This window comes from Aplidium turbinatum, chromosome 13 (assembly GCF_918807975.1).
Source record: "Aplidium turbinatum chromosome 13, kaAplTurb1.1, whole genome shotgun sequence".
NCBI classification, from domain to species: Eukaryota; Metazoa; Chordata; class Ascidiacea; order Aplousobranchia; family Polyclinidae; genus Aplidium; species Aplidium turbinatum.
The window spans coordinates 21,078,533-21,104,331 of NC_137484.1; the positions used below are offsets into that span (position 1 = coordinate 21,078,533).

Below are 25,799 nucleotides of genomic sequence, written 5' to 3' on the forward strand. Positions count from 1 at the left end.
TTCTACCTTTTTCTAGACCTCTGCTATGCTTGGCATATATTGTTTTTCATTGTGATGGTCAGAAATAAAAACAAACTGAAATTCTCGCGATGCGGTTCACTATGACAAGGATATTGGTTCATGCCGCTGCCACGCGTTTTGCCTCTCAACTAATTGTGATGCCACAAACACCTAACCATTAAAACATCTCATTCTTTTTTCAACGATACATTTCAAACTAACATTCTGCTTTCATCAAAACACCTCAAAGAAACTCAAAATTGAAAATTCTGTGCAGAAAAAATGCACCCTAGTCCTCATCACTTAAAATGAGTTTTGTAAATTGTGGTGGGTCGATTACTACCCAACTTTTGAAAGCTGTAAATGCTTTGAATTTAGAAATGCTTGAAACCTGCCGTGCTTAAATTAAACGTGCACCTCAAGGGTACGTTCAAGGGTACAGCGCAGGGCGAGTTATTGCAACGCTTATTGGTAGGCCTACGCGTGGCCGACGCTATATAGCATGTACTATATATTATGGCAACGTCCACGCCTACGTATGTTGTTGCAAATTTTATCTTGGGTGACTGAAAAAAAATCAACGCAAGACGTTAAAACGACGTTTTCTTTTTAGTTGAGATGGCGTGGACTTAGAATCAAATATTTATTAAAGTTCTGTATTGATCAACGTATGAAGCAAATGACGCAAACTTTGACTTTTAAAGATAATTTTAAGGTATTTTTTGTTTTTTGCTTCACCCATATTGCGTTTTTTATTTCACCCAGTTTTCAAGTCAGCATAATCTTAATTCAGTTCCAACATGCGTAATATCAGCATTAACCTTTATGGTGCTTTTAGTGTGATACAAGTGTTGGATGCAGGCATGACTTTTTGAAAGATTTGAAATTCATTCGTTTATGAAGTATATTTATTTATTGTACATACAATACATTTACTTAGAGTCTAAATGTTTTTTTAGACATTATTTTTAAACAAATATAAAAAAGGAATCAAAAGTCGTGTAAATTTCACTTTGTGTGGAGCTACATGTACTTGAGAGGTTACTGTTATTTGTTTATTCACTTGTTGATTTATGCACGTCAGTTTGTATCCTTTGTGGATTCTTCCCTTGTATCATGGGCCAATCCTATAGATGTAAAATGTCGCTGAATGGAAAGCAGTCCTGAAATGCGTTGCTCAAGCACACACCCCGAAAGTCGAACTTGCGCCGCGTGATCTTGAGCCGGGTGTGTAACCACCAAGCTAACGGGGCGGACTAAATGTTGTTTTGGGCTAAATGTTGTTTTGTTTTTCACAAAACATTGCATTATATCTGAATGTGGAGACAGATGACAAAAGTCCTCCATTAATGGGTGCTTCTTATTTACTTTGTGCGAAAACGTAAACATAACAACACAAATACCCAAACAGACTTGGGTGCAATGCAAGTTTATATTGTAATTATTCAAACAAATCAAAGGTTAGCAGTGAAACACATATAAAGGAACAAAATTCTATCTGGAACTTTAAAAACTTGTTTATCTTCAACGTCCCGAGACTGAGCGAAGAGAATTCGATCGAAAGAGCGAAGAAAAAAGATTTTATTTGCGATTACAACCTGAAACTTTGACTTCTTTCTAACCGTCGCTGCAGGAAAGCAGAGTCAAGCGGCAATTCCGCCATTGATTGTGTGGATCGAACTCGATTTGATTCAGAAGAATGGAGTGGTATTTGTGCATGGAGATCTGTCATGCTTTTTGCAGGCCTCAAGACGCCATTCATTTCCTGCCCGCCAAGATCATCTCTTGACCGATGAAGATTTATATCATCTTGGCTTCTTTGGTGTTGGATCATGGGCGCGCCCTGTCGCTGGTAATTGATTCGATCTCCGTGTGGGTTGCTTGGATGGTAGTTAGGTAATCCCGCATGAGGTGAAAAACGTTGATGCTCATGGTATCCAATGGGCATTCTTGGAGGTCCTCTACCAAACTGGTCGTGTTGTTGAGTCATCATGGGGTAACCTAGTCTGGGGTCATAAGGGGGAAACATTTGATGCATTCCATCATGACCCATCATGGGGTTGAATAAATGGGGCATCACTGGGTAGGGCATAGGAGGAACTCCCACCTCAAATACTGGGTCCGAATGAGCTTCATATATCTTTTCTTCTTCTCCCAATAGTGCTTTGTTCTTTTCGTTGATCTTCTTTTGTTTGTAAACAACATGATCGGGATGACGATTGGCCGAGCGTACTGATGAGAATGACTGGACTGACATTGTATCATCTTCATAAATTGGTTCACTGAAAGAATTCGTTTCATGTCATTCATTGTCGGTTTTTGCACTTACGCACAAAACTCCAAACATTCAAATAAAAAAATGTTTTTCAAAAAGCATGAAAGGGAATGTTATTTTAAAGTAAACCTTGAGATGTCTCCAAATCTTCAGTACTCAAACGAAAAAAACAACATTTTGAAAATGTTTTTTGCTAGCAGTTAAATTCTCACCCTTTTGGATAATTCCAACCCTGGAAGTTCCCCTGAATGTTAGACTGTGGTAAGGTTGACAAAGTTTGTTGAGGTTTCGCAGTCTCGCTCCATGAATCTTCATGGAGATTATCACCATTTGCGTTTCGAAGTGGTGGCTCTCTCACTATGCCGGCCAATACTTCATCTAGAAATAGGTATGGCATTTGAAATTACAAACTTTAAAGGTTGTTATTCTCGATCAGGGGATTTTAAGTTGTTGTCACATAACCAAAGTTTATAGCCTCGTACCGCATCTCGCTTTTTACAAGTCTTGGCCTGCCGTATTAAATATTTCGCTCATTTTTCCCTTAAAATTTGGCCTGAGCTTTAACATTGTAAATTTTAGACTTCTAGACCCCAGACGGGGACCGCAGATAAAGTTTCCACGTGCCACATAATACTACGTGTAGGCTTATGGTAGGCTAAAGAAAAATGCAATATTCAATTGCATGTGTAGAGAGAACATGCCATCCGAAAACAAAAGAATAAAGCAACCAATTGATTATCAAGAACGCTTTTGTGATGCCAGTTTGCGTTTTGTAATTTATTGTATATACCTTGGAAAAAGCAAAGCCTTTTCTTAGTCCTCAAGCAGTTTATTCTAGTTAAGCTTGCCCTTGACACTCCTTTTAGCCAATAACTTAAACGCTTTACAGTATATCCTTACCTTCAAAAACGACACTTCTTCTCCTTCTGCCATCAAGTGTTGGAGTACTTGCCACCGATTCGGGAAGCTCAAATCGACCACAAGAAAAAGCAGCATTTTCGTTACCACGATCTATTTTGCCTCTTTTTCCTTTTTCCGAATTTTCGTTTTCCGTATTTTCCGCTTTTGCCTTTTTGTCTTTCCGCTTTCTTTTAAAAACTTTGTATTGGGCATACAATCGCCTACGAAATAGTTTGCGTTATATTTATAATACAGTGCAGTAACGTTAGTTTTGCGTTATGATTATTGCCTTAGTTCCAGTGCATTGCACCGAGTCACGTGCTCTTGATTACGTCGTGCCTCCCTGTGGCTCTGAGTAGAGCAGGACTTCCTAACCACACTGTGATTTGTCACTTGCACACATCGCTGTAGTCGTGTTGAGACCTCTTTTCAATTCCTTTACGTTTGTGGGTTACTGTAGCTATTCTGCAGTATCTGCAAGCGTAGCAATTCAAATTTCGGTTGAATAATAATCTTGGGAATGGCAGATTGTGTCTTATTTTGGTCGCTTTTTGCATATTGTGTAAACCAATAGTGTTTGAGCAAAGCGAGCGAGACATTTTTTCAGGAGACCAGTTGAATGTTTCCTTTCTTGTTTTTTTATTAAGGGGAGAGGCTCACGTGACCAAGTTTTCTCCATCCGATGCGCAGCTGTACACTACCTACTAGATGCTGCAACAAATAAATTTTCCATTCCAATATTTTAAGGTATGCACATTTAGTGTCGACTAATTCTATTCAAATTAGGTGGTAACCAAAGTATAGTTGGAACCAATTTGTTAAAAAAAAACTAAAGGTCTGTAAAAAAGCAACCATATCCGAAAAGTAAGTAAGGTAATCACAACATTTGATAAATAAAAGCTTTTCAAATATTACGTCAACAGTTTTCAAAAGTTATAATAGAAAAAGTTCTTTTAAAAATTGTTGTCTTATGCTGCTCCTCCTTGGCAAAAAACTGACAAACTTATGTGTAGCTGATGCTTACTTTCGAAAGATGAATCCAATGGCAGTGAGTACAACTAAGAAACAAAAGACCCCTATAACCGCGTACAATATGATCGTTGTGTTTGGTGTCCCGGTCGTGATGGTTTTGACTGCAATTAGCAAAATTTATTGTAATGATAGCCATCCTCACTGGAGCATCTTGTCGTTATTAGAGGTTTGTTGATTTAAAAATTAGGTCTGCAGAAAATGGTATAACTTTATAACAGTACCATGATTGTAGGCTATTATGGTTATACAATTTGGGTAGAGAGGTAACTCTTTTAAACCATAAACAGACATAACTAAGCAACAACACTACATTTAACATTATAAAAAAAAAAAAAACAACAAGCGAACGTTTTCGGCTAGTCATATAGCCCTTTTCAAGCCTATAAGAAAAATACATTATTGAAAGAAATGCTAAAGAATCATATAGTATCACAGCAAAAATATGGTCAAATCTAAACATTTGAGAAACTGCCTCGCTCACACAAAATGAGTTACGCGCCTGGCTCAAGATCACGCGGCGCAGGTTCGACTCTCGGGTTGTGCGCTTGAGCAACGCATTTCAGGACTGGCATCCATTCAGCGGCATCTAGTGAATGGAATAATTCTCTGGCAACAACACTTCGACAATCGAAAAACTTCACTCTGCCAATCTCGGTAACCGGCCCTGCGTCAAGAGCCTCTACAAGTATGCGAAACTACCAGAAATAACCTATCAAGGCTTTGCCAGTCCGAGGATAAAGATTTAAAATCAAATCAAACCAAAAACAAACTGAACTGAAAAGTTATAAAAGAGGCTGCTTTACAAGTGAAAACGTAGCATGTGATCTTTAAGTTTTAGTCATTTCTTACTTTCGTTGTTGCTAGCCCGTTGGTTCATGTTAGGACCATACAGGATCTGTCCTCTTTTTAGTGCTCTGGCCGTGGTAGTTGCCCTTGTTGTTGTCGTGCGTTCTGTTCTTCTTGGTGTTCTAAGAATTTTAATTAAACTTTTTATCCCATATTGGTGTTTTCTTTGCACAACAACGCAGCACACGCATTTGCACTGTGACATATTTTTACCTACACAACAAAATCAGTCATTTTTACATTGATTCAACGTCTGTAGACGGTATACAGGAACTTACGTTCGACGAGTCACAGGCGGTCGTCGTGAGGTTGTTGGAAGTCCGTGATACATTGTGCTTCGTTCTGTGAGTTGAACAACTGTTATATTTTGTTGTGGTAATGCACGTGTTTGTAAGTTAAAGCTTAGGCCTACGTTTGTTGCGGCTTTTGTGTTGAAGTTTGTAAGTGTTGTTTTCGTTATTTAGTCTTGCGTTGATTTTGAAATTTTAGTTTATATACATTGTTACTAAGCATAATGCTGTTTATCATTGTGTTAAATCCTAGACCTCTGATTATTATTAAACAAAAAACTCCTATTATGAAACAAGAAGCTCCCGTTATAAATCAACAAGTTCCGTTAATAAAATAAAAAGTTCCGGTTATGAAACAGGATATTCCGAATATGAAACAATAAGTTTCTATTATGAAACAATAGTGAAACAAATAGGTTTTTATTATGAAACAAAACGTTCCGATTATAAAATAATGAGTTCCTATCATGAAACAAAAAGATCCTATTGTGAAACAAGAAGTTTTGCTTATGAAGCAAGTTGTTCCGTTTATAAAATAAAAAGTTCCGGATGAATTAGAATTATTTCATTTTTAAAACCGTATTATAAAGACTAGGAACTCACGTCTTCTTCCAGCAGGCACAGACAAAGACACACTCCTGATGGCGGCCTGGAAGCCCTTGTGTGGTTGAATTGTGGTATCCCCTTGTATATCAACACGAATTGCGCGGCCTAAAATCAGGAATTTAAATTAAATATTATCCGTTTGTTTTGTTTGTCGTATCCAGGCTTACGCCAGGTGATTGAAGATTTAAATTAAGTAGATGGGAAGGCAAGGAAGCCAATCTTCGTGACCACCTTCAGGCATACCTTTAAGTGTCCTACCAAAACATGCTTTTGAGCGGTGTCGAACCGACGCCCTTTCGAACGTCGTTCCAGGGCTCTTGCCACTCGGCAATGCAACCGACAGTAAATATTATCCTAATTTGTAAATATGTTAAAACAAAATGCTTTTTGTATTTGCAAATATTTTTAAATATTTATACAAATATTTTTAAATATTTGTCAACCGGTTCGATAGTTTAGTGATTAATGTGTGTGTCCATGTTTAAATCAGTAGAGTTGAGTTTGATACTCTGTCCGGTCATGGCAAAGACTTTTGTTTAAACATGATACTGAATCTTAACTCCTGCTTGGCAATTAGCAAAGGAATAGATTCAAGGATATACTGCATTCGGCTACGCCTTGATACGGCTGCACTGACACGTTAGGAATAAAAAGTGTTTTTAAAACTTGAAAATATTTTAAAACACTACGCTGAAAGTGTATTGCCATAAAAATGCTGTGAGCTGGCATATTGAAAATAAAAAAACATGCTGCTTTATGAGCTACATTCTAAAATGTGGTCAGACAATACAAAAGCATTGTTGGAACATTGTTATAACGCAAGCTGTTTCGAGCTCACGTCGCTCACCGACAGAAACATAATCTCCAGGTATTAAGCTCCCGCAGAATTTTCCTTGAGAATTCAGCAACTCCATGTCTATGACGTCAACAAACTGGTTGCCGCATCTTCCGCCGTTGCCGTCTTGTAAGTCCAAGTCGTTAAACGACAATCGTAAACGCATCCCCCGTATACCGTGAACTCTGTAATCAGCAGAGTAGGTTATCTACCAAGTAAACCTGATTCTGATCAAAGTTTGTGACGAAAACTGTTGAATCTAATATTTTCTAGGCTGCTACTTTTCCTGAAATACATTCCAAGACTTATGCATTTAACTCTAGGAACCATTTTACCAAATTGTAAATAAATCTGTCATTTCTTAATTTTTTGTTTCTCTGTATAATTTATTTTTACCTTTAAGTTGCATGACCATCGGAGATTTTCCGAATTCTCGTTTGTGCAGATGACACAACAGAGCGAATGTTTTTTTACAAGAACTACTGCAAATACTTACATCCAGGTGCATTGGACTTGGCCAGAGATATTTCTGGGATATCCAGGGCTCATGAAACTTGCCCAGTTCTCGTCCACTTGTATATGGTGAACGCAGTGCGCCCCTAAAATATAAATTGTAATAAGTCTTGAAAAGAAACTACTCAAACCAAAAAGAGCTACTAATTTATTTGACGTAAGTAATGAGCTTTGAGTGTTCTTCTCTAAATATTTACGTCAAAGTAACGAACCGTTGATATGTGTAGGCCTACTATGTTTCTATTTAGTAAGTGTAAGTACCCGGCTTACAAAATTGTTCTTTTCATATTGATAGAACGTTTACATGAATATAAAAACGATTTATTTTTTACCTGGTTAGAGCAGGATATGAAGTTTGTAGAAAACCCAATTAAGCTTAAACCCAACCACAGAAACATGAAAGCAAATTTTTGAACTCTCAGACATCTCACGATTCTTTGTTAAAAAATATTTTATATCTTCTCATTTGTCTAATTTAGCCTACGTACTAAAAATGATTCCCTTTTTAGTGACAAATATAATAACACAAATATAATAACTCAATTATAATGCTCTTTTGTTGTTACGTATGACGTTTTAGTTTGGTGCCCGCATTCACCTCAAGGCGGCGGCGCACTGCAAATACTTGTTTCTGTTCTTAAAGTTCTTTCATTTCATAATGCATAGTTGGTGTAAGGTAGCGGATGTTTGAGGTAGTGGCTCTTGTGTTTAGAACAGTACATTTAGAGTTGTATTAACTATTGATTTGTTTCTTATAGTTTCTTCGCATTCTTAGTTTGTTAAACCTTACAATAAGGTTTTGTTATGTAGTTTATAACATTTTAACAAACTAAATATTCAAAAGTAATGGACAAGTGTCTTAGACCTGAAAAGTTCGACGCAGATCCTGATCTAGTAGAGTCTCGAAAGAAGTGGCACCACTGGAACCGGACATTCACTAGCTACATACGCAGCCTTGGCGAAATATCTGAAGAAGATAAACTAAGCGTACTAATCAACCATGTTGATGTTTCCGTATTTGAAATTATCAGTGAAGCTGAAAGTTATACTGACGCTATCGCACTGCTACGGAATACCTATGTCAAGCCGTCGAACGAAGTGTTTGCTCGGTATTCGCTTGCAACCTGCAAACAACAGATAGGACAATCGTTGGAAGAGTTCATGTAACATTTAAGACGTCTGAGCAATGACTGCAACTTTCAGGCAGTCACAGCAATTCAGTATAGACAGGCAGCGATACGAGATGCTTTCATCGCGGGAATATACTCGACTTCGATTCGTCAAAGACTACTCGAGGGCGAAAACCTGGAGCTGCAACATTTGTTTGACAAGGCGCGAGCCTTAGAAAGTGCTCGTAAGAACGCCGAGCAAATCGACAGTAGTCTTCAATCAACAGCATCAATTGTAAGCAATCCTCATGCTCGTTCTACCGCAACTGGAAAGTCTACAACTAATAACAGCGAGATGAGTATTGGTAGCGACATTGTAACAGCAGTGGCCGTCATGAAGTGCTTTTTCTGCGGAAACAAGAAGCATGCGCGCCGAAACTGTCCTGCCAAAGATGTTACGTGCTTTAAATGCGCCAAAAAAGGGCACTTTGCAAAAATGTGTCGCTCTAAGATCCCTGACACCGAAAGTACTTCAGCAGCATTGCTAGGTTCTAAAGTCATGGGAATTTCTTCCGGTCTCAAACTTGACAACAAAACTATACTTCGCATCAAGCTAAATGGTACACCTGTCAATGCTCTTTTGGATACTGGATCCACCAACAGTCATGTAAGTGAAAACATTGCAAAGCGGTTAAAACTAAAGATTTTTGAACAATCGAATTGTGTTGGTCTTGCTGTAAAAGGTTTCACTTCTAATAGCCTGGGAACATGTAGTTCTTCAATCGAGTTAGTAGGAAGAACATACGAAGGCGTGTTATTGTCCGTACTACCAGGACTGTTGACAGATGTTGTGTTGGGTCAGGATTTCATGCAACAGCATGCAAGCGTCAACATCCATTTTGGAGGCGTTGAACCAGCCCTAGATCTTGGGGCCTTGCAACCACTGAAAACCTTGTCACAGCCGATGCTATTTGAACATTTGTCTTCTGATTGCCATCCAGTAATCACAAAGTCAAGAAGATATTCCACCTCCGACCGTGCTTTCATTAAACAAGAAATTACACGCCTCCTGGAAGAAGGAATTATAGAGCCAAGTTTTTCTTCATGGAGAGCCCAAATCGTGGTAGCAAACAATCCAAACCAAAAGAAACGATTATGTGTTGACTATAGCCAAACGATTAACAAATTTACTCAGTTAGACGGATACCCTTTACCTCGGATGCAGGATATCATAAATCAAGTTTCACAGTATGACATCTATTCAACGTTGGACTTGAAAAGCGCATATCACCAAATAGATTTGCCAGCAGCCGATAGGGATTATACTGCTTTTGAAGCAGACGGTCAACTCTTCCAATTTACAAGAATGCCTTTCGGTTTGAAAAATGCAGTCCCTTGCTTTCAGCAAATCATCAATGACATTATTACAAAGAACGATTGCAAAGGAACGTTTGCGTACCTCGACAATGTTACGGTGGGAGGAAAAACGCAAGAAGAGCACGACAGAAACTTACAAAAGTTCCTCGATGTAGCAAAACAACACAATGTTACTTTTAATAAAAATAAATGCTCGTATTCCACAGATACTATAGACCTTTTAGGATACCGCATTTCAAAAGGAACTTTACAACCTGATCCGGACAGAGTGAAGCCACTCCTTGAACTTCCAGCTCCCCACAACACCAAGTCTCTGAAAAGAGCAATGGGTATGTTCGCATATTATGCACAGTGGGTACCTCAATTTTCTGATACTATAAAACCTCTTGTAGACACTAAAGTATTCCCGTTGTCTTCAACTGCTGTGCAAGCATTTATGCTTCTCAAAGAAAAGTTGGCAAAGGTCACGTTGGCGGTTATGGACGAAAATGCACCTTTTACTATCGAGACGGATGCGTCGGATATAGCGATTTCAGCAACGTTAAATCAAGACAAACGACCTGTTGCATTTTATTCACGAACCTTGAATGGTAGTGAAATTCGGCATTCCAGTGTGGAAAAGGAGGCAACCGCCATTATAGACGCCATCAGACACTGGAGTCATTTTCTGCAGGGCCGCCATTTTAACTTAATTACAGATCAAAAATCTGTAGCCTTTATGTACGACAACAAAAAGCATAGCAAGATCAAGAATAGCAAAGTCTTGAGATGGCGCATGGAACTTGCTGAGTACGATTACGACATAATTTACCGTGCGGGAAAGTATAATGCTGCTGCGGACACTCTTTCTAGAGCTTATTGCGCAAGCTTAACTGGTGGAGCACTGAGTGAAATACATGCGTCTCTTTGTCACCCAGGAGTGAATCGGCTCAATCACTTTGTGAAAACTAAAAACTTGCCGTTTTCTTTGTCGGAAATACGACAAACAATCGCTAACTGCCGCGTCTGCGCCGAGCTTAAACCTAAGTTTTATAAACCCATGCAAGCACACATGATAAAAGCAACACAGCCGTTTGAACGGCTAAATATCGACTTTAAAGGACCTCTGCCGTCGTGCTCTAAAAACAACTATATGCTGACAGTCGTTGACGAATTTTCTCGGTTTCCCTTTGCCTTTGCATGTCCTAACATGGAAGCTAGAACTGTAATTCAGTGTTTAAATCAATTGTTCACTATCTTTGGTTTACCATCCTATATCCACTCGGACCAAGGCAAAACTTTTCTATCTGCAGATTTAGTAAAATATCTGAACGATCGAGGAGTTTCAACTAGCAACACGTCAATATACAACCCTCGTGGCAACGGTCAGTGCGAGAGATACAACGGTATCATATGGAATGCAGTAAAACTCGCATTGAAATCTCGAGAACTCTCCATAAAACATTGGCATCAAATTCTCCCAGACGCTCTTCATTCTGTACGTTCATTATTATGTACATCCACAAATTGTACACCTCACGAGCGCATGTTCAACTTTCAACGCCGATCGTCCACTGGTACGGCTTTCCCCACGTGGCTCAGTCAACCCGGCCCAGTTTTGTTGCGACGTCATGTGAGGTCCAGCAAAAATGACCCCATAGTTGAAGAAGTCGAGTTGATCCATGCAACGCCTAACTACGCTCAAGTTCGATTTCAAACAGGCAGAGAAGCCACAGTTTCTCTAAGAGACATTGCTCCTGCTGCTGCTGGAAATGAACAGAAACTGTATGAAAACTGTGTTGCTCCTGAAGACGTATCGGAGGAGGTCGTGGTTGACAGCGAACATTTCGACAACTCACCTATACAATCATCCTCACCAGATAAAAACAGTAACTTAGAACTTCAATCTCCTAAAAAGTGTTCAACCCCAGACAGTATGGTGGAACTGCGCCGCTCCAGCAGAGAACGACGCAAACCCGATTGGTTTCAAAGTTCATAGAAAAACATTGTCGCATTAAGAACTATTCTATGAACCGATACTATGTTAATTCATAACAAGGGGGGAAGAATGTTGTGAAATCTCTTTTGTTGTTACGTATGACGTTTTAGTTTGGTGCCCGCATTCACCTCAAGGCGGCGGCGCACTGCAAATACTTGTTTCTGTTCTTAAAGTTCTTTCATTTCATAATGCATAGTTGGTGTAAGGTAGCGGATGTTTGAGGTAGTGGCTCTTGTGTTTAGAACAGTACATTTAGAGTTGTATTAACTATTGATTTGTTTCTTATAGTTTCTTCGCATTCTTAGTTTGTTAAACCTTACAATAAGGTTTTGTTATGTAGTTTATAACATAAGCTAAATAGCAAACTGAATTAACTAAAAGTTTGATTTATATTAACTTTTGCCAATCTAGAGTTGTTTATTTTTATTAAGTTTTTCTTAATGCCTAATTCACAAACTTAAAATCTTTTTTTTCACACTGTTATAAACTTACATGAAGGTTCTTGTAGGTCTGGTCCTCCTGCTGATCTGCCCAAAGGTGGACTGATGATGTCTTCAAAATTTGTGCCGCCTTTTCCCTTGTTACCCCTAAACAACCCAAGTCATGAAGTAACAAAGATGAAAATTCTTAATACATTCATATGTGGCAACACGTTTCGAAGGACTGCCATACATAGGCTACTGAATATACTAAAACAGAAAAACTAACATGGATCAGTTATTCGCTATCTAAAGTATCATCTTAGATAACAGTCAACAGGCGCAACTCTTATTCAAGACTTAGCCTATTTATATTTTTTATTTGAATAAATGTTGCGCCTGATGATTGTTATGTAATATTTCTGTAATTGTTTCAGCGCTGCTAGCTACATTGAGCACTTTGCACTTGCAATTGCAATTGTTACATTTCATCCCCGGAATAACGTATCGTGTGGTAGGCCTATATAGCCTACTGTACAGTAATACACACATATAGCAACCAAATGGTTAAAATAAAATGAATGGATCAACACACCGAAGAAAAAATTAAAACAACATAGATTTTCTTACTGTGATTTATTTCGGTTTTTAATATTAGCTTGTTGTTTTCGACGTCTTATGGCATTTGCTATTCTTTGTTTACGCGGAATCCATAGCCCTCCCTCTGTAACACATCGCTATATGATGACTATGCTTCTCGACAGCTGATTGCGCAGTAACAAAAATTAAAAATCTTGTTGATTGCATAATGCATAGTTTTAATGCAGCGGTTTTCAACCGGGGGTCCGCGGACCCCAAGAGGGTCAGTAAAGCGTTTTCAAGAGGTCCGTGAAATTGTCCGGATCTGCAGTATGATTGAGAGCACCAAAAGGAGTCCGAAAAGACAAAAAGGTTGAGAACTTTACGTACTGTCATATAAGCTAGCGTGGAGGCTACACTGTTATGGTTAGAGAATCACAATTACTCGCTGTTATAATGGCTAGCCTACTCAATTTTAGGCCAACTTTAGGTCAAGCGTGAAGGCTGTGCTTGTTTGCTGCAAATAAATTTCTCAATCCAGAAGAGGTGTACAACACGCACAGGCGTAACTAAGTCATGCTCCATATCAAGACCCCTAAAAATTTCCCCGAACCCCAGGTAGAGAACCTCTGCTTTATTTAGTCACAAACCTGTTCAATTTATTTTACCTGTAGGTGGTGGTTTTTTGGGCTTGGTTTGTTTCTTAGGCTTTCTACGTAATCCTTTTCTGTTGTTGTTATTTCGTCGTTGACTGTATACATCCGTAACAAAGAACGTTAAAGCAATGACAACTACCAATAAACCCATCCATGTTCTACATTTTATTCTCATTCTTGTTACATGTATTTACATGCTTCGCTTAGTAATCGAAGCAAACAATCTATCCGTTCATATTGGTTGTATAAATTTGCATTATTGAACCAAATTTTGCTACAAAAAAGTGATTCTTGTTACACTTGAAGTGAAAAGAACGTCAATCAAACAATGGTAGAAGGTGCTGCCCGTTACAGAATTGACTGTCAAGGAAAAACATTTTATATTTGTATCTGAACTTAGGCTGTTTTACTTGCAATAACGAAACTGTGTTTTTACATCTACTAAGAAAACACACAAACTAAATTAATCACTACATCGTATACCGAGAAGTTGTAGGCCTACATGAAAAAAAAACGTTACAGTTTGGAAACCTATTTTCCCAAATTGCTTCAAACCTCTTTAAGAATTTCTTGTGGATAGAAAAATAGATTGTAGGCTATTTAGGCTATTATAAGAATATTCCTATAGACTATCATAAATAGTACATGAGCAAGTTTGACTGTGACAACTATCTCACAAATATTTGATTTCTCGCTGAATATGGTTTGACTGATTAGAATAAAAAGGAACTGATTTGGATGTCTTGTTTATAAACCCATGGAGAAACACCTACCCTCGTAAGTGTATGAATCGCTATACTCTTGTTTCGTACAAAGCCTTGAAAACCTGTCGGACTTGTTTTCAAAATGCGAACTGTCTTCTTGTTAAATAGCCTAAGTCTGTTTGGTATGAAATGAACTAGTCCTACTTTATGGAAATAGGGAGTTATGTTCATATCACTAAAATGATAACTTCGCAACAATAATGTGAAATAAAACTATTTACAAAAATGTAAAATACTTTGTAGTTTCTAACTAATGTTTTTCTCCCTTTCAATTCGGATTTGTCATGAAAGCTTTTGAGCATAGCTTCGGGCTACAGCAAGGCATCTAATAACTTAGATTGAAAACATCGCAGCTACGTTCTACAGTATGATGCCGTTATCATGTGCAATCGTTTAAAAGTTAACTGTCGTCTTAAATCCCAATCTTCGGCATTTATTAATTATGTAACTATACGAAACCTATAAACTGCAAGGAGGTGAAATGGCGTGACGGGTAAGACTTTCGCTTTGAAATCATGCAAACCTGGTTCGACTCCTGGTTTCAGCTGGATGTTGAAACACACCGCTCATCTTCACCCAGGGTGTATTTATTTCAGTAGACGTAGTTGCTTTAGAAAAGGCGGCCTATAGAAAGTAACTGGGCCACCCTACTCTTTCCTGAAGAAGGAACTCTTGTATTAACGTCCCTCGATATGGACCGATATCTCAAGAGTCCCTGTTTTTTTTTCATATCAGACTTGATGTTTTGAAACAAGATTCACATAGTTTATTGTATTTCTCTATTTCATTCTCTATCACGTGTTACACTGTAAGCAGGGGTTTTCAGTCTTGATGGACCTCAAGCGTTGTAATGCCGAAATCAAAAATAGTACAACTCGCAGCAGACATGACAAATTTTCCTGCCTGCAAACCAGTCGTTTTTATATAACTTTTGAGTCTTTGAGTGTTGAACCAATAAAGAAAATGACTAATTTGCTGGATGGGTCATGTCTACAAGACACCAAGCAGCCGGTTACTGATAAACAAATACAAACCATCTTATTGAATACAGTTGACTTCTTCATTATAGTTTTTCTTTATGTCTTGAATACAATAATTGATTGAATGTTTTTTTTTTCCTGAAAAACAGTTGTAGCGCTACGACCAACGTGATTAAAGTATGAGAAATAACACCGTACTAGATCAGAAAAACGTCGAAAAGCATTGTCATGTAAGCTGGGGAAACGTACATATTGAGTTGTTGGGTTAGATTAGAAAAAGACTGAGCCCTCACACTTCGCGTATATAATAAAAGCTCAATAGCTTAGCCCACCACCCAAGCTCTCTAGTATTGTAAATGTTTGTAATGTAAAAAGGTCTTTTTAAAAAGGAAGTTTCTTGGTAGAGGCTGCCACTTTAGCGTCAATAACATAGCCTACAAGGGATCAAGAAAATACACACCATCCTTGAATAATGTAGCCTACAGGGACCAAGAAAACACCGGAACAATATGAAGGGAATGCATATGGGAGGTCACAGCTGATCAAACATGACTAATTTGTTGGAGGATAGGACAAACCATTGCAGAACAATTTATTACTTTTTCATGCCAATACAGTTTACCACTTGTGAAATCCACTACAAAATGATTCTGTAATTTTAGAATAAATTTGAGGTCCATTGACATTTGAATTATATCGTAGCACACTTGAGACATCTTGAGGCTCAATATAATTACTTTTCTTCTACGAAGGTGGTGCACTTGAAGTAACGTATAGTTTCAGACGCATAAAATTAAATCTTGCAGTTTCATTGTCAGAATGTGTTTGTTATCGTCTCGTGTGCTCTCTTGATACAAAAAGAGTTGTTTCAAACAGAGCAAAGTGCAAGATGGTGGTCATCCCAAACTTCGGTTCATGGCGGAGAACTTTCAGTCTAATCACGGCAACTAAATTGTTGCCAAAATGATGCACTTAGATCTGAGACTGATGATAACACTTTGAAAGCCAACGCTAATTAAGCAAGAATTTCTGTTAGTGACTGATCGATATGTGTTGATGCTTTAAAAACCCTAAAATAAATAAGGATCCTGTCTGCACCAACAAAACGAGAATGTGTTGAGAAAATTTAAATGATAGAATACCAATTGCCATCCGATGGAATCAAGAAACTGTGTTGGAGATTAATACCAATCATATAAGTAACTTTTTCTTGATAGGTTAAATGAATAATCTTCGTCATTCTTCTTGCATTTGCTCCTGAAAAATAAAATAAAATTCTTTGTCTAAATGTTCAACAACCTTTTTAAATTATTTCAAGCCATGCCATCCAAATTATTGCGCGTTTTTGTCGTTTCTACCTTTTTCTAGATCTCTGCTATGTTAGGCCAGGGCATATATTGTTTTTCGTTGTGATGGTCAGAAATAAAAACAAACTGAACTCAACAGTTCTGGCCTAGAAGACTGAATGATGGATTGAATCATCTTGATGATAAATAGAAATAAAAACAAACTGAGGTGTGCTGATGAGATTCTTTGTTTTGTATGCTTTCTCGCTTGAGTTTATAAAAGCATGATAATAAGTACGGAATAAGTCTTGTATTTTTTCTATATAGTAAACTGTCGCCCTGCTATGTCAGTCATGCGCAGTTTATTTAAAATCGAAAAATTACGTCATACAACTTGAATTCGCAAATAATCAATCGAGTTCGGAATTTAACCAATAAATAAAAAGTTTAAGAATTGGTTTAGCCTACTTATTTTACAAAGATAATAATTTATTTATAATATTTTATATCAAATGCAGTGCAGACGGACTAGTAAAAAGGCTAGAACGAAGACATAAATTTGGTACAAAAATTATATGTAAACAACTTTGTTGTTTTTTGTTTAGATTTTTTAAACTTTCCAGTTTGCTAAACCACGACTTTAAAATCAATGGCAGATCAAAGATAACGAAAAGCAGACAAATATAATTGAAGATCTCGAACGCGCATTTTAAAACATAAAAACAGTAAATTCCACGAATACTTGGTGAAGTGAAAGTCGGCTTTATTTTGATGTCAAAATGTATTAATTGCTATAACAAAAAACATTAAAATTTGAAAAGATTAAAAATTTTGTAGGCTACTGTCATTTCAATACTCTGAAAATTCTATATCCCAGTGGTTATGTAATCCTTATACCTACACTGCAGCTAGTGTAGCCTATTATTGAAAATACAAAGCTCATACAAAAAGCTAACTTTTTGTAAAGTAGCCTATCATTAGGTTACTGTGTTTTCATCCAATTCAAATTCCAATTATGTTTCTACAATTGTTAAGCCATATTTTTGAAGCAATATATTGTTACTCGTTACCTGGTAAGGCATAAGACTTAAACTTCATTGAAAAAATTGATTTAATAGTTACATGCATATACATACAGGTAACTGAATGTAGGTACAAATCGATGCGGAAAATATCCCGACTGAAAAATATTATTATTTTTCAAGAGAGGGGACTTTTCTGGGTAGGTATTTTCCGGTCGGGATTTTTTCTGTGTGAATATTTTCCGTATGGATTTTTACCAAATATCGTTGTAACTATACTCGGCCCACAACTGAAGTATTGAGTTAACTAACACTTTGCTTATAGCAGGTGAAATGATGTGGTTTCTAACATTAAATAACATTTACCAACTGACTTTTTATAGCAGTAGCTTCTTGCACAAATATAGCCATTCTAATTGAAGAGTAAACATCTTCGTTTATTGATCAATCGACTTTTAAGATCGATACCGATTGACAGTTGTTATTGGATTTGTTAATTGAAACTCAATTAAAAAACGAAAATAACAATGTGGGCTACCAACCATGTTCTCAAAGTGACCACAGCCACCAATAAAACTCCAAGAATTGTCAACGTTATTAACAGGGGAATCCCCATTGCTTCAGCAGCATCTAAAGACATTTTATGAACAATTTGTAATCATTAAAAAATAGGCTAAAATATTTTTTTCACATATTTCAATTCAATTCAATTTATTTTTCATGCGAACATGTAGAAAACGATAAAGTAAACACACGAATTTGGCACCAACAAAAGGGACAAAACCGAAAGGTTTAAATTAAACTAAACTTATGTATCGATAAAACAGAATTATATTTTCGCATTGGTGAACTGTGTTAAAACCACCGGTCAGTGCAGACCATTTGTTATGTAAAAACTTTGAAATGGTTTTATTTTCGCATATTGGGAGATTTTATTGGGGATTTGAATCGAGAGATGGTAGGACTTAGTCACGTGGACACAAAATTTTGCGTATTCATCCCCAATAAAAGGGTTTGTTTTCAATTGCACTAATTGTTTACATTTCATGAAAAACTTCTCTTCAACAAAAAGCTTTACATTGATTTCAAATGTAGCCTACTACTCACATTGTCTGTGAAAAAGTAGTCTGCGGCAGTTTACAAAGCAATCAAGAACATAGGCTACACACTTCGGGATAAAAAAGAGATTGTAGATACCCATTTGCCATTTTATAATCTAACTTAAATTTTCTAGTTATATCGGTACCCAAGTATTGTACCTAAACACTTACCATTCCAATTCGTGGCCAAATTCACCTATTAAACTCTCATAACTAACTAAAAACAAAATGCTTGGCTACTCCTCAACATTATTTTGAGTTCAGCAATGCCTTCCTTTTAATGACATCCAAAAGTATAAAGATCTTAGCGTTTTACTCAAAATACGTATACAGTAGGATACACGTCCTCAGAGCCTTTGATGTAATGTAAGCAAACAATTGAAATTTTTGCAGTCTGCTATCATTTCCACTTCAAATAATCAAGATTTTGTGTGCAAGTTTACCTTCTATTCTTTTATTGACAGAAATAGTGGTATTGAGCTTTTTCAACGCGATATCTGATTGTGTTGGGAAGACGTGCTTTGAGCTCATGTTGCCAAACGTTCCTGATTTGAATTGTCAATTGGTGGAATTATGGATGCTACAGTCTATTAGACAATTACCAATTTGTTGCAATTTCTCCAGGAAGCAGATATTTTGCAAAACCTTTAATTTCAAAAGCGACTACATGACTACAACAACATTCTCCTGCAAAACATTCGGTTTCAAAAAGTGCTCTTTCATATTCACTTAAACTGGTTAGGCTATAAAAAGAAAAATTATCAATTGCTGTTTGTGTTGGCACCACCTGTAGATTGACATTGAGAGCGTTTGTTAAAACTACAAAGTAGCGACAGCTAATAATATTAGTCTTACTGTAGGCCTTCATTGTATAGTTTCGAAGTACTGAAAGACTTGCTTTTTTTATCTTAAGCTTGTTCAAATGAAGTAGGTTACCCGGTAGCGCAACTTTGATTTTTTTTTATAAGACTCCTCATCACTCAAATGGAAATAATTTCAACAAACCTTGAAAATTGTAGCCTGCTTGTTACAGTTTCACATTGTATTTACGGTGTAATTACATTGCTATTCCATCATCATTTGTTTTTCACTGCTTCAAGCAAGAAAAAAACGATTACCTGTATGACACGACTTAGAATCGAACATGGGCCTACCAAAACCAGAGGCCAAATCACTCTGTACATCCCGTTACTCAGTCGCCACTTCATCGCTATTTTCTGACCGGTATTGCTATCAAATTGAACACTTGCTTTTCTTCAGTCGCGATTCGTAGCAATTGGCTTGTTCTATAGAGGGAGCCTGACTTTGTTTATCTTTAATTGAACCACAAATCGATTAAAATGTAAGGTCGATTGCCCAAATTGAACAAACACTAATTTATCACACTATCGACAACAATGAACGCAGAGTGCGTTACCACCAGCATTGTGACGTCATGACGTGAACGTCGTGACAAGACAATATAATATAATTTTTAGAAGCTTTGCTCCTTGTGGAAAATTGCTGTTTGCAAAAAGTTAAAAATAAGATACAAAAACGTATTGCAGCCCACTTATATAATTCACTCTACTTTCAAAGTTTTGCCTTTTAAGAAATAAATAATACTGCCGCATGCCAAGCTAAAGTTTACACAGAATTATAATTTTTCGCTTATCTGCGCTCAAAAATAGATCAGTAGCATTTTCTAGAACCAGATCTTTGACGCTCGAAACCATCAACTTACGTAACTGTAAAGCAACTTAACGTTCATTTTAGGTTGTAGCTTGCTCGAATTTCTTGACTGTTTTCGTCTTTCTGCAACAAAATCAGGCTCTGAACAACTGAACTGAAAAATCAAACAAAGCAATCTTCTTGTAACATGAAAGTGTTCACGCAGTGTGCATACTGTAACCTGCATCTTAACATGGGTTATCTGGCTGTATGCTGCATTAATTTCTCTATTTTATTAACGGCAAGAAAATCAAATGTAGAACTCTCAACTGATGTGTTTTAAACAACTTGTTCTATTTCAAATTTACCAGTGGTGCTGGCAAGAACGATTCTTCTCATTCAACACAATCGTTCTTTGGTGCATCTTACCCAAAAGCAGAAATTTATGTTAGAAAAATGTTATGAAAATGCAATGATAGTGAATGTATTTTCTATAAAACTTGATCTTGCTTATACAACGACGTATGAGACAAAACCGCTTTTCACGGTTCACTTCACACTCGTTTTCATTGGCGCTCATGGGACACCAACGATTGAATGAAGATGTGAAACAGAATGTTTTTATTCTCTTCGGTTTTTTGACGTAATTTTAATGTAAAAAGATCGAACAATTCATCTTATGCCTGAATACTATTTACAAAACCAACAACTTCCCAGACAGAAAAAACGTCATACCAACGTCTATAGACGTTGAATCAACGTAAAAAAATACTAATTTTCTGTCTGGAGTCTGAAGACGAATCCAAGTAATTCTTGTGACTTTAATGACTTCATTCCATCTTTTGACAAATTCCAAAGGATTGCAGACAAAGCCTCAATAAGTGATGAAATAGACGCTGATGTCTTTAACAAAAGCTTTGTCCGTAGGCTAAATGATACAATTCAAAACTTGGCTGATTTTGTTTATTTGCAAAGTCTCAATACATCCGGTTTCTGGAAAGTAACATTGTGTGCAAATCTGGTAAATTATTTCAACCTTGACATTATAAGTTACCAACACTGACATTAAAACAGATTTTCTCAAATGGTATTAAAATAATACAAATCTTCTACCAGTAATATTTGCAAAAGAATATATATAAATTTTATTTGTGATTTTAACAACTGGGTTACACTTGTACCGACTGCTGTCTTATATTCGTCACCAGACATTATTCTGCAGTGCAGTCCAACGTTCTCATAATTCTACTGTTTAGCTTACTTTCAAGTTTTAGTATTATTAGCATAATTCAACTGTTTCAAGTTTTATTAATTCATTTCCAATGCGCCTGGCAGCACCGGCGGATGAATATTTTGGTGATAAAACACACTAGCATGGCAATATTCGTTCTTTTCAAATTGACACAACTTGGGATAGCAATTAGCACGTCTTTTGTCTCGGCTATCTGATGACATCGACTTGTATGCTGGGTAATCAATAAAGAAACCCTTTTGAATGTTAGCTTAGCCACTTCTGTTACAATGGTGACCCCGAGTACATTTTCAGAACTCACGACCTGCAACAAAGACATCCACGCAGAAGCAAAACCAAGTGTTTGCATGCCATTTTTGATAAAACCAGAAATTGTCTTGATCGTCGGAATCTGGTATTGACGTTTTCCAACACGCTCTATCAAAAAATTTGCTTTGCTTTTGTGTCTATCTCCAGTTGTATGTTAAATTACTGCAAAAGGATTTCAACCAGTCAATTGTTTGAATGCTTGTAATTGTACTCGCTGGATGAACACTTAGAATTAGTGGAAAAAAAGGTTCGTAGTTTTGAAATCGAAAAGAGTTTGAGGATACAAACTTGAAAGTACCTTACACGCTCCGTGATTCAATGCTACTGCTTGTGCACGATTTAGAGCAGGGGCGTGCAACTGTTTATCGCAATGGGCCACAACGTACAATTGTAATGATGCTGAGGGCCAGTCTATCGAATGACACATGAATTTATATGAAAAATTTATTTAATGGAAAAGTACACACAATCAATTTACACATTGAGTGAGTGATTAATGAGATGTCTGATATCTTCTCTGTCCAGAGATCTTGCCAATGTCAGCTTTGACGGAGGAAGTGGCAACTCGAAGTTGACTTGACAAGTGCTCATACTGCTCATCCGTAAGCTGATTCCTGCATTTCGTCTTGAACAGCTTCATTTTTGAAAAGAACTGCTTTCACAATGCAATGCTATTATGCTATAATAATTAGCAGAGTGTTTTGCACAGTAGCGTCGCTTGATATTGTACTCTTTCATTACCGCTGTAGTGTTTTGACAAATCAGGCAAACAACATCTTGATTGTGTTGAACAACGAATTAATTTAAACACCACTCATTGTTGAACTTCCGCCTTTCATAATCAACCTTCCTTTTCTTACTTGTAGACATTTCTACTATGCTAAGCTTTTTGTAGAATAAATATTAATATATTCACCACACTGCACCCATAAAGTAAGATTTATGTTACTGAATCATTGCCAGAAGAACAAGGCGGTTTTCTACAACGCTTACTAATGACGCAACAATAATGCTAATGATGTAATAATGCTAAAAGTCAATAATGCTAATGATGACGTTACAAATAGCAACATCCTCCGATCTAACAGCGAAAAGTATTTAAAAATAATGGACTACTTGATGAAGAATGTGCGGGCCACGTAAATGGGTACCGCGGGCCGTGCTCTGGCCCGCGGGCCGTATGTTGCACGCCTCTGATTTAGAGTTATCTCACGCCACAGCCTACTGTACAATATGCATTGCGTTCCTGTTAGCGACAGATTGACTCGACATTGTGCGATTGGTAGGTGGCGCTACTTATTGACACTTTCATACAAACAGTATTGAGTATCTCAACCACAGGGCTATAAACATTATTTAAAGTTTATAGAGCTGCAATGATGATATTAGCTAAGCCATGGGTGGTTTAACCAGTTGTCATAATATTATTAAGTATACTGTTTTTCTCAGGGGTTTTCTTTCCAAACTTTTCAGTTTTTGTGTCATAGCTTAAGCTACTTGGAATATGATCACTATGCTAAGAGACACTCACACACGTCCCAATGAGCCTATCCATACGTTTGATACACAAAACTTAGTCTAAAACTAGGGCCGCCCGTAACTGATAGGGCATTAAAAAACGTGCCATCCGGGAAACTATATTAAAAACAGAATATTTTATCTTTAATTGGCGTTGAAATTATATGACACCTCACTATTTGCTTGTTAATTTGTGGGTCCCTTTCAAAAAAGTTTTGGTCCTAACTTGCTTTTCAATCAAACATGAAGTATATTTAACACACACCGGTAGCAATTCAACTAATGATATTCACTATGATGCAATTTGTTATGTTTAACAATGTTGCTACAACTTATCCCTAATGTACCGTGGTGTATTAATCAGATGAAGCGTTTGGTTTACCATAAGGTTACTTTTCTAACGGTATATTTTGATGTTTAATCAGAAAAATATTTTATTTTACTGCAATGACGCATAACCTGTAGCGGCAATATAGCAAACATTTATATTTTGGAAGTGCAATGAAAATATCCCTCGCCCGAAGGCATGCATCCTGACGCTGGTAAGTAAGATGGTAACTGTGTAGTTAACACTCATCTTTTCTATTTTTTAAAGCTATAAGTTTGAATGTGCAGCAAATCTTAGGAGTCGTTTGGTTACGATTTTCCATTTGACTTGAAATGCAGAAAAGCTACAGCAACAGAAATAAAACTTTAAAAATTTCAGTTCTTCTTCTTATTGGGTTTGAGGCCACCACAGGTCACGTAGTTTTATCCAGGCACAGCAGCTGATGGATGATGTGCCCATTAAGCACGATGAGTGCTTCTCGTTGGACACCGGGGCCGAAGGTTTATCCTTTTACCGCCCCGGTGCCCAGTGGATTCTCCTCTGGTTGTTGCCATTTGCTTCACAATAATTACCGGGACTCACCACGAGGAGGTTGGAAACATGAGTCTTATAATTTTATATTCTCATAATCCTATAATTTCAATTAAGATTACGGAACTCGCAACGAATGAATTAACTTTGTTTTTATGCCGCGCTGCATGGTCTGCAAGCAGCTACATAACTAAACCTAAGAAAGCAAAAAGAAATTTCATTGTCATAAATTGTCAAATTGATTTATATTTCAAAAAACTTTCACGTCTTCTTTGAACCCAATTTACATTGAAAACCAGACAAAGTTAATTCACAATTTTGAACAAAAACTACAAAATAAACAGACACAAACTGAATTAAGTTCACATCGAGAGATTATCGCTAATGCAACGTTTGTTTACCGTAGTAAGCATAGTCAATCCAAATCTGTTATGACGTTTATTGAAAAGTTGACAAACACGTTTTATTGCAGTTTCTCAGAAAATTTTTATGACATCTTTGGTGACATTCGCCTGGCCAGTAGAAAGTTCACATATGTCGACACATCAACAGCGCATGACCTTTCATGCTTGGGCTTCTTTCCTAATCGTCAAACAAAAGCATGGATTTTCTTGATAATTTTCATCATTACCATTGTGGAAGAAAAAACAAATTAGGCTACATGGACAGCAAATTAACAGCAAACCAACGTTTACAGACGTTGAATCAATGTAAAAAACGGTTGATTTGCTGTTTGGGTTGTTGGGTAACTATATAGTTGTTATGTTTCAGCATTTAGACCAATGGACGAAAATTCAACCGACACAATAACGAGAGACTGCTGAGGAATCAACAATAAAAGTTTGTTTCCAGATAAATTGACGATCTGTGTAGTGTTGTCCAAAAAGTTATTGCTTCAAAGAGCAATATGGTTGCTTTGGAAATTATTGAAGAACATTGCAGTAAGAAACACAGCAGTACCCAATAGCTGCCAATACCCAGTTGGTTAAAGTTGCCATTTTTACATTGTGGGACATTGAAACAATAGAAACTAGTGTCAACTAGTGAGCCTTCTGTGACACCACATTGACCTTTGGGCTTTGTTAGCCTATGATTACAGCCTACCAATAGCCTATATAAATAAAACTTACATGATTTTGCGTATTTAAGATTTCATAAAGATTGTTTCGTTCCAGAAAATAATGTAAATGTTTTAGCTAAATTTACAGTTGCCATAAGGGAATTAGTTTATTGTTAATATGTTAAGCTACTTTAATAATTAAACAATTATTTTATTTAATAATTACTGCGCGACTGGCCACTTTTAAAACCGAAGTAATTTGAATCGGTCGTTTGCAGGGTGCATATTTGGAAGCTACGGTTATTGCTTCAACAATGGTTTTTAACCAATCTAATTTTGATGCATTGAAAAAACCGACCACGCTTCAATACACAACAAGGATGTTATGTTAGGGAAAAAAATCTAGATTTAAAAAAAACCTGTAACTGCAGACAGTAAATAAAAACAACCAGGTTTGGTAACTACTATAATAAATAAAATGTATTTTTAGAACTTTTACCTCCGTGGAGACGGCTTCATCAGCACTCTTATTCAAATAGAATTAGACAGAGCCTTTGTTTCGACGTTCCAGCTTTGTTTTTTCC

The 25,799-nt window shown here is 36.9% G+C and overlaps 1 protein-coding gene and 1 long non-coding RNA gene across 2 annotated transcripts; both read right to left on the bottom strand.

Moving 5' to 3' along the window:
* Nucleotides 1-1,352: 1,352 nt before the first annotated feature.
* Nucleotides 1,353-13,664, bottom strand: LOC145782253 (uncharacterized). The gene is made up of 12 exons (XM_082594038.1): nt 13,428-13,664; nt 12,811-12,904; nt 12,254-12,348; nt 7,281-7,383; nt 6,797-6,969; nt 5,947-6,054; nt 5,332-5,395; nt 5,057-5,175; nt 4,200-4,308; nt 3,176-3,396; nt 2,488-2,653; nt 1,353-2,282 (listed from the first exon to the last, which is right to left on the bottom strand). The coding sequence occupies exons 1-12, from the start codon at nt 13,588-13,590 to the stop codon at nt 1,592-1,594; spliced, it is 2,106 nt and encodes a 701-aa protein (XP_082450164.1). The 5' UTR covers nt 13,591-13,664; the 3' UTR covers nt 1,353-1,591.
* A 1,277-nt stretch (nt 13,665-14,941) lies between these two features.
* Nucleotides 14,942-19,250, bottom strand: LOC145782409 (uncharacterized). Its single transcript, XR_014290832.1, has 3 exons — nt 19,011-19,250; nt 18,010-18,097; nt 14,942-16,416 (listed from the first exon to the last, which is right to left on the bottom strand). It is a non-coding gene; the product is annotated as an uncharacterized LOC145782409 (long non-coding RNA).
* Nucleotides 19,251-25,799: the final 6,549 nt, after the last annotated feature.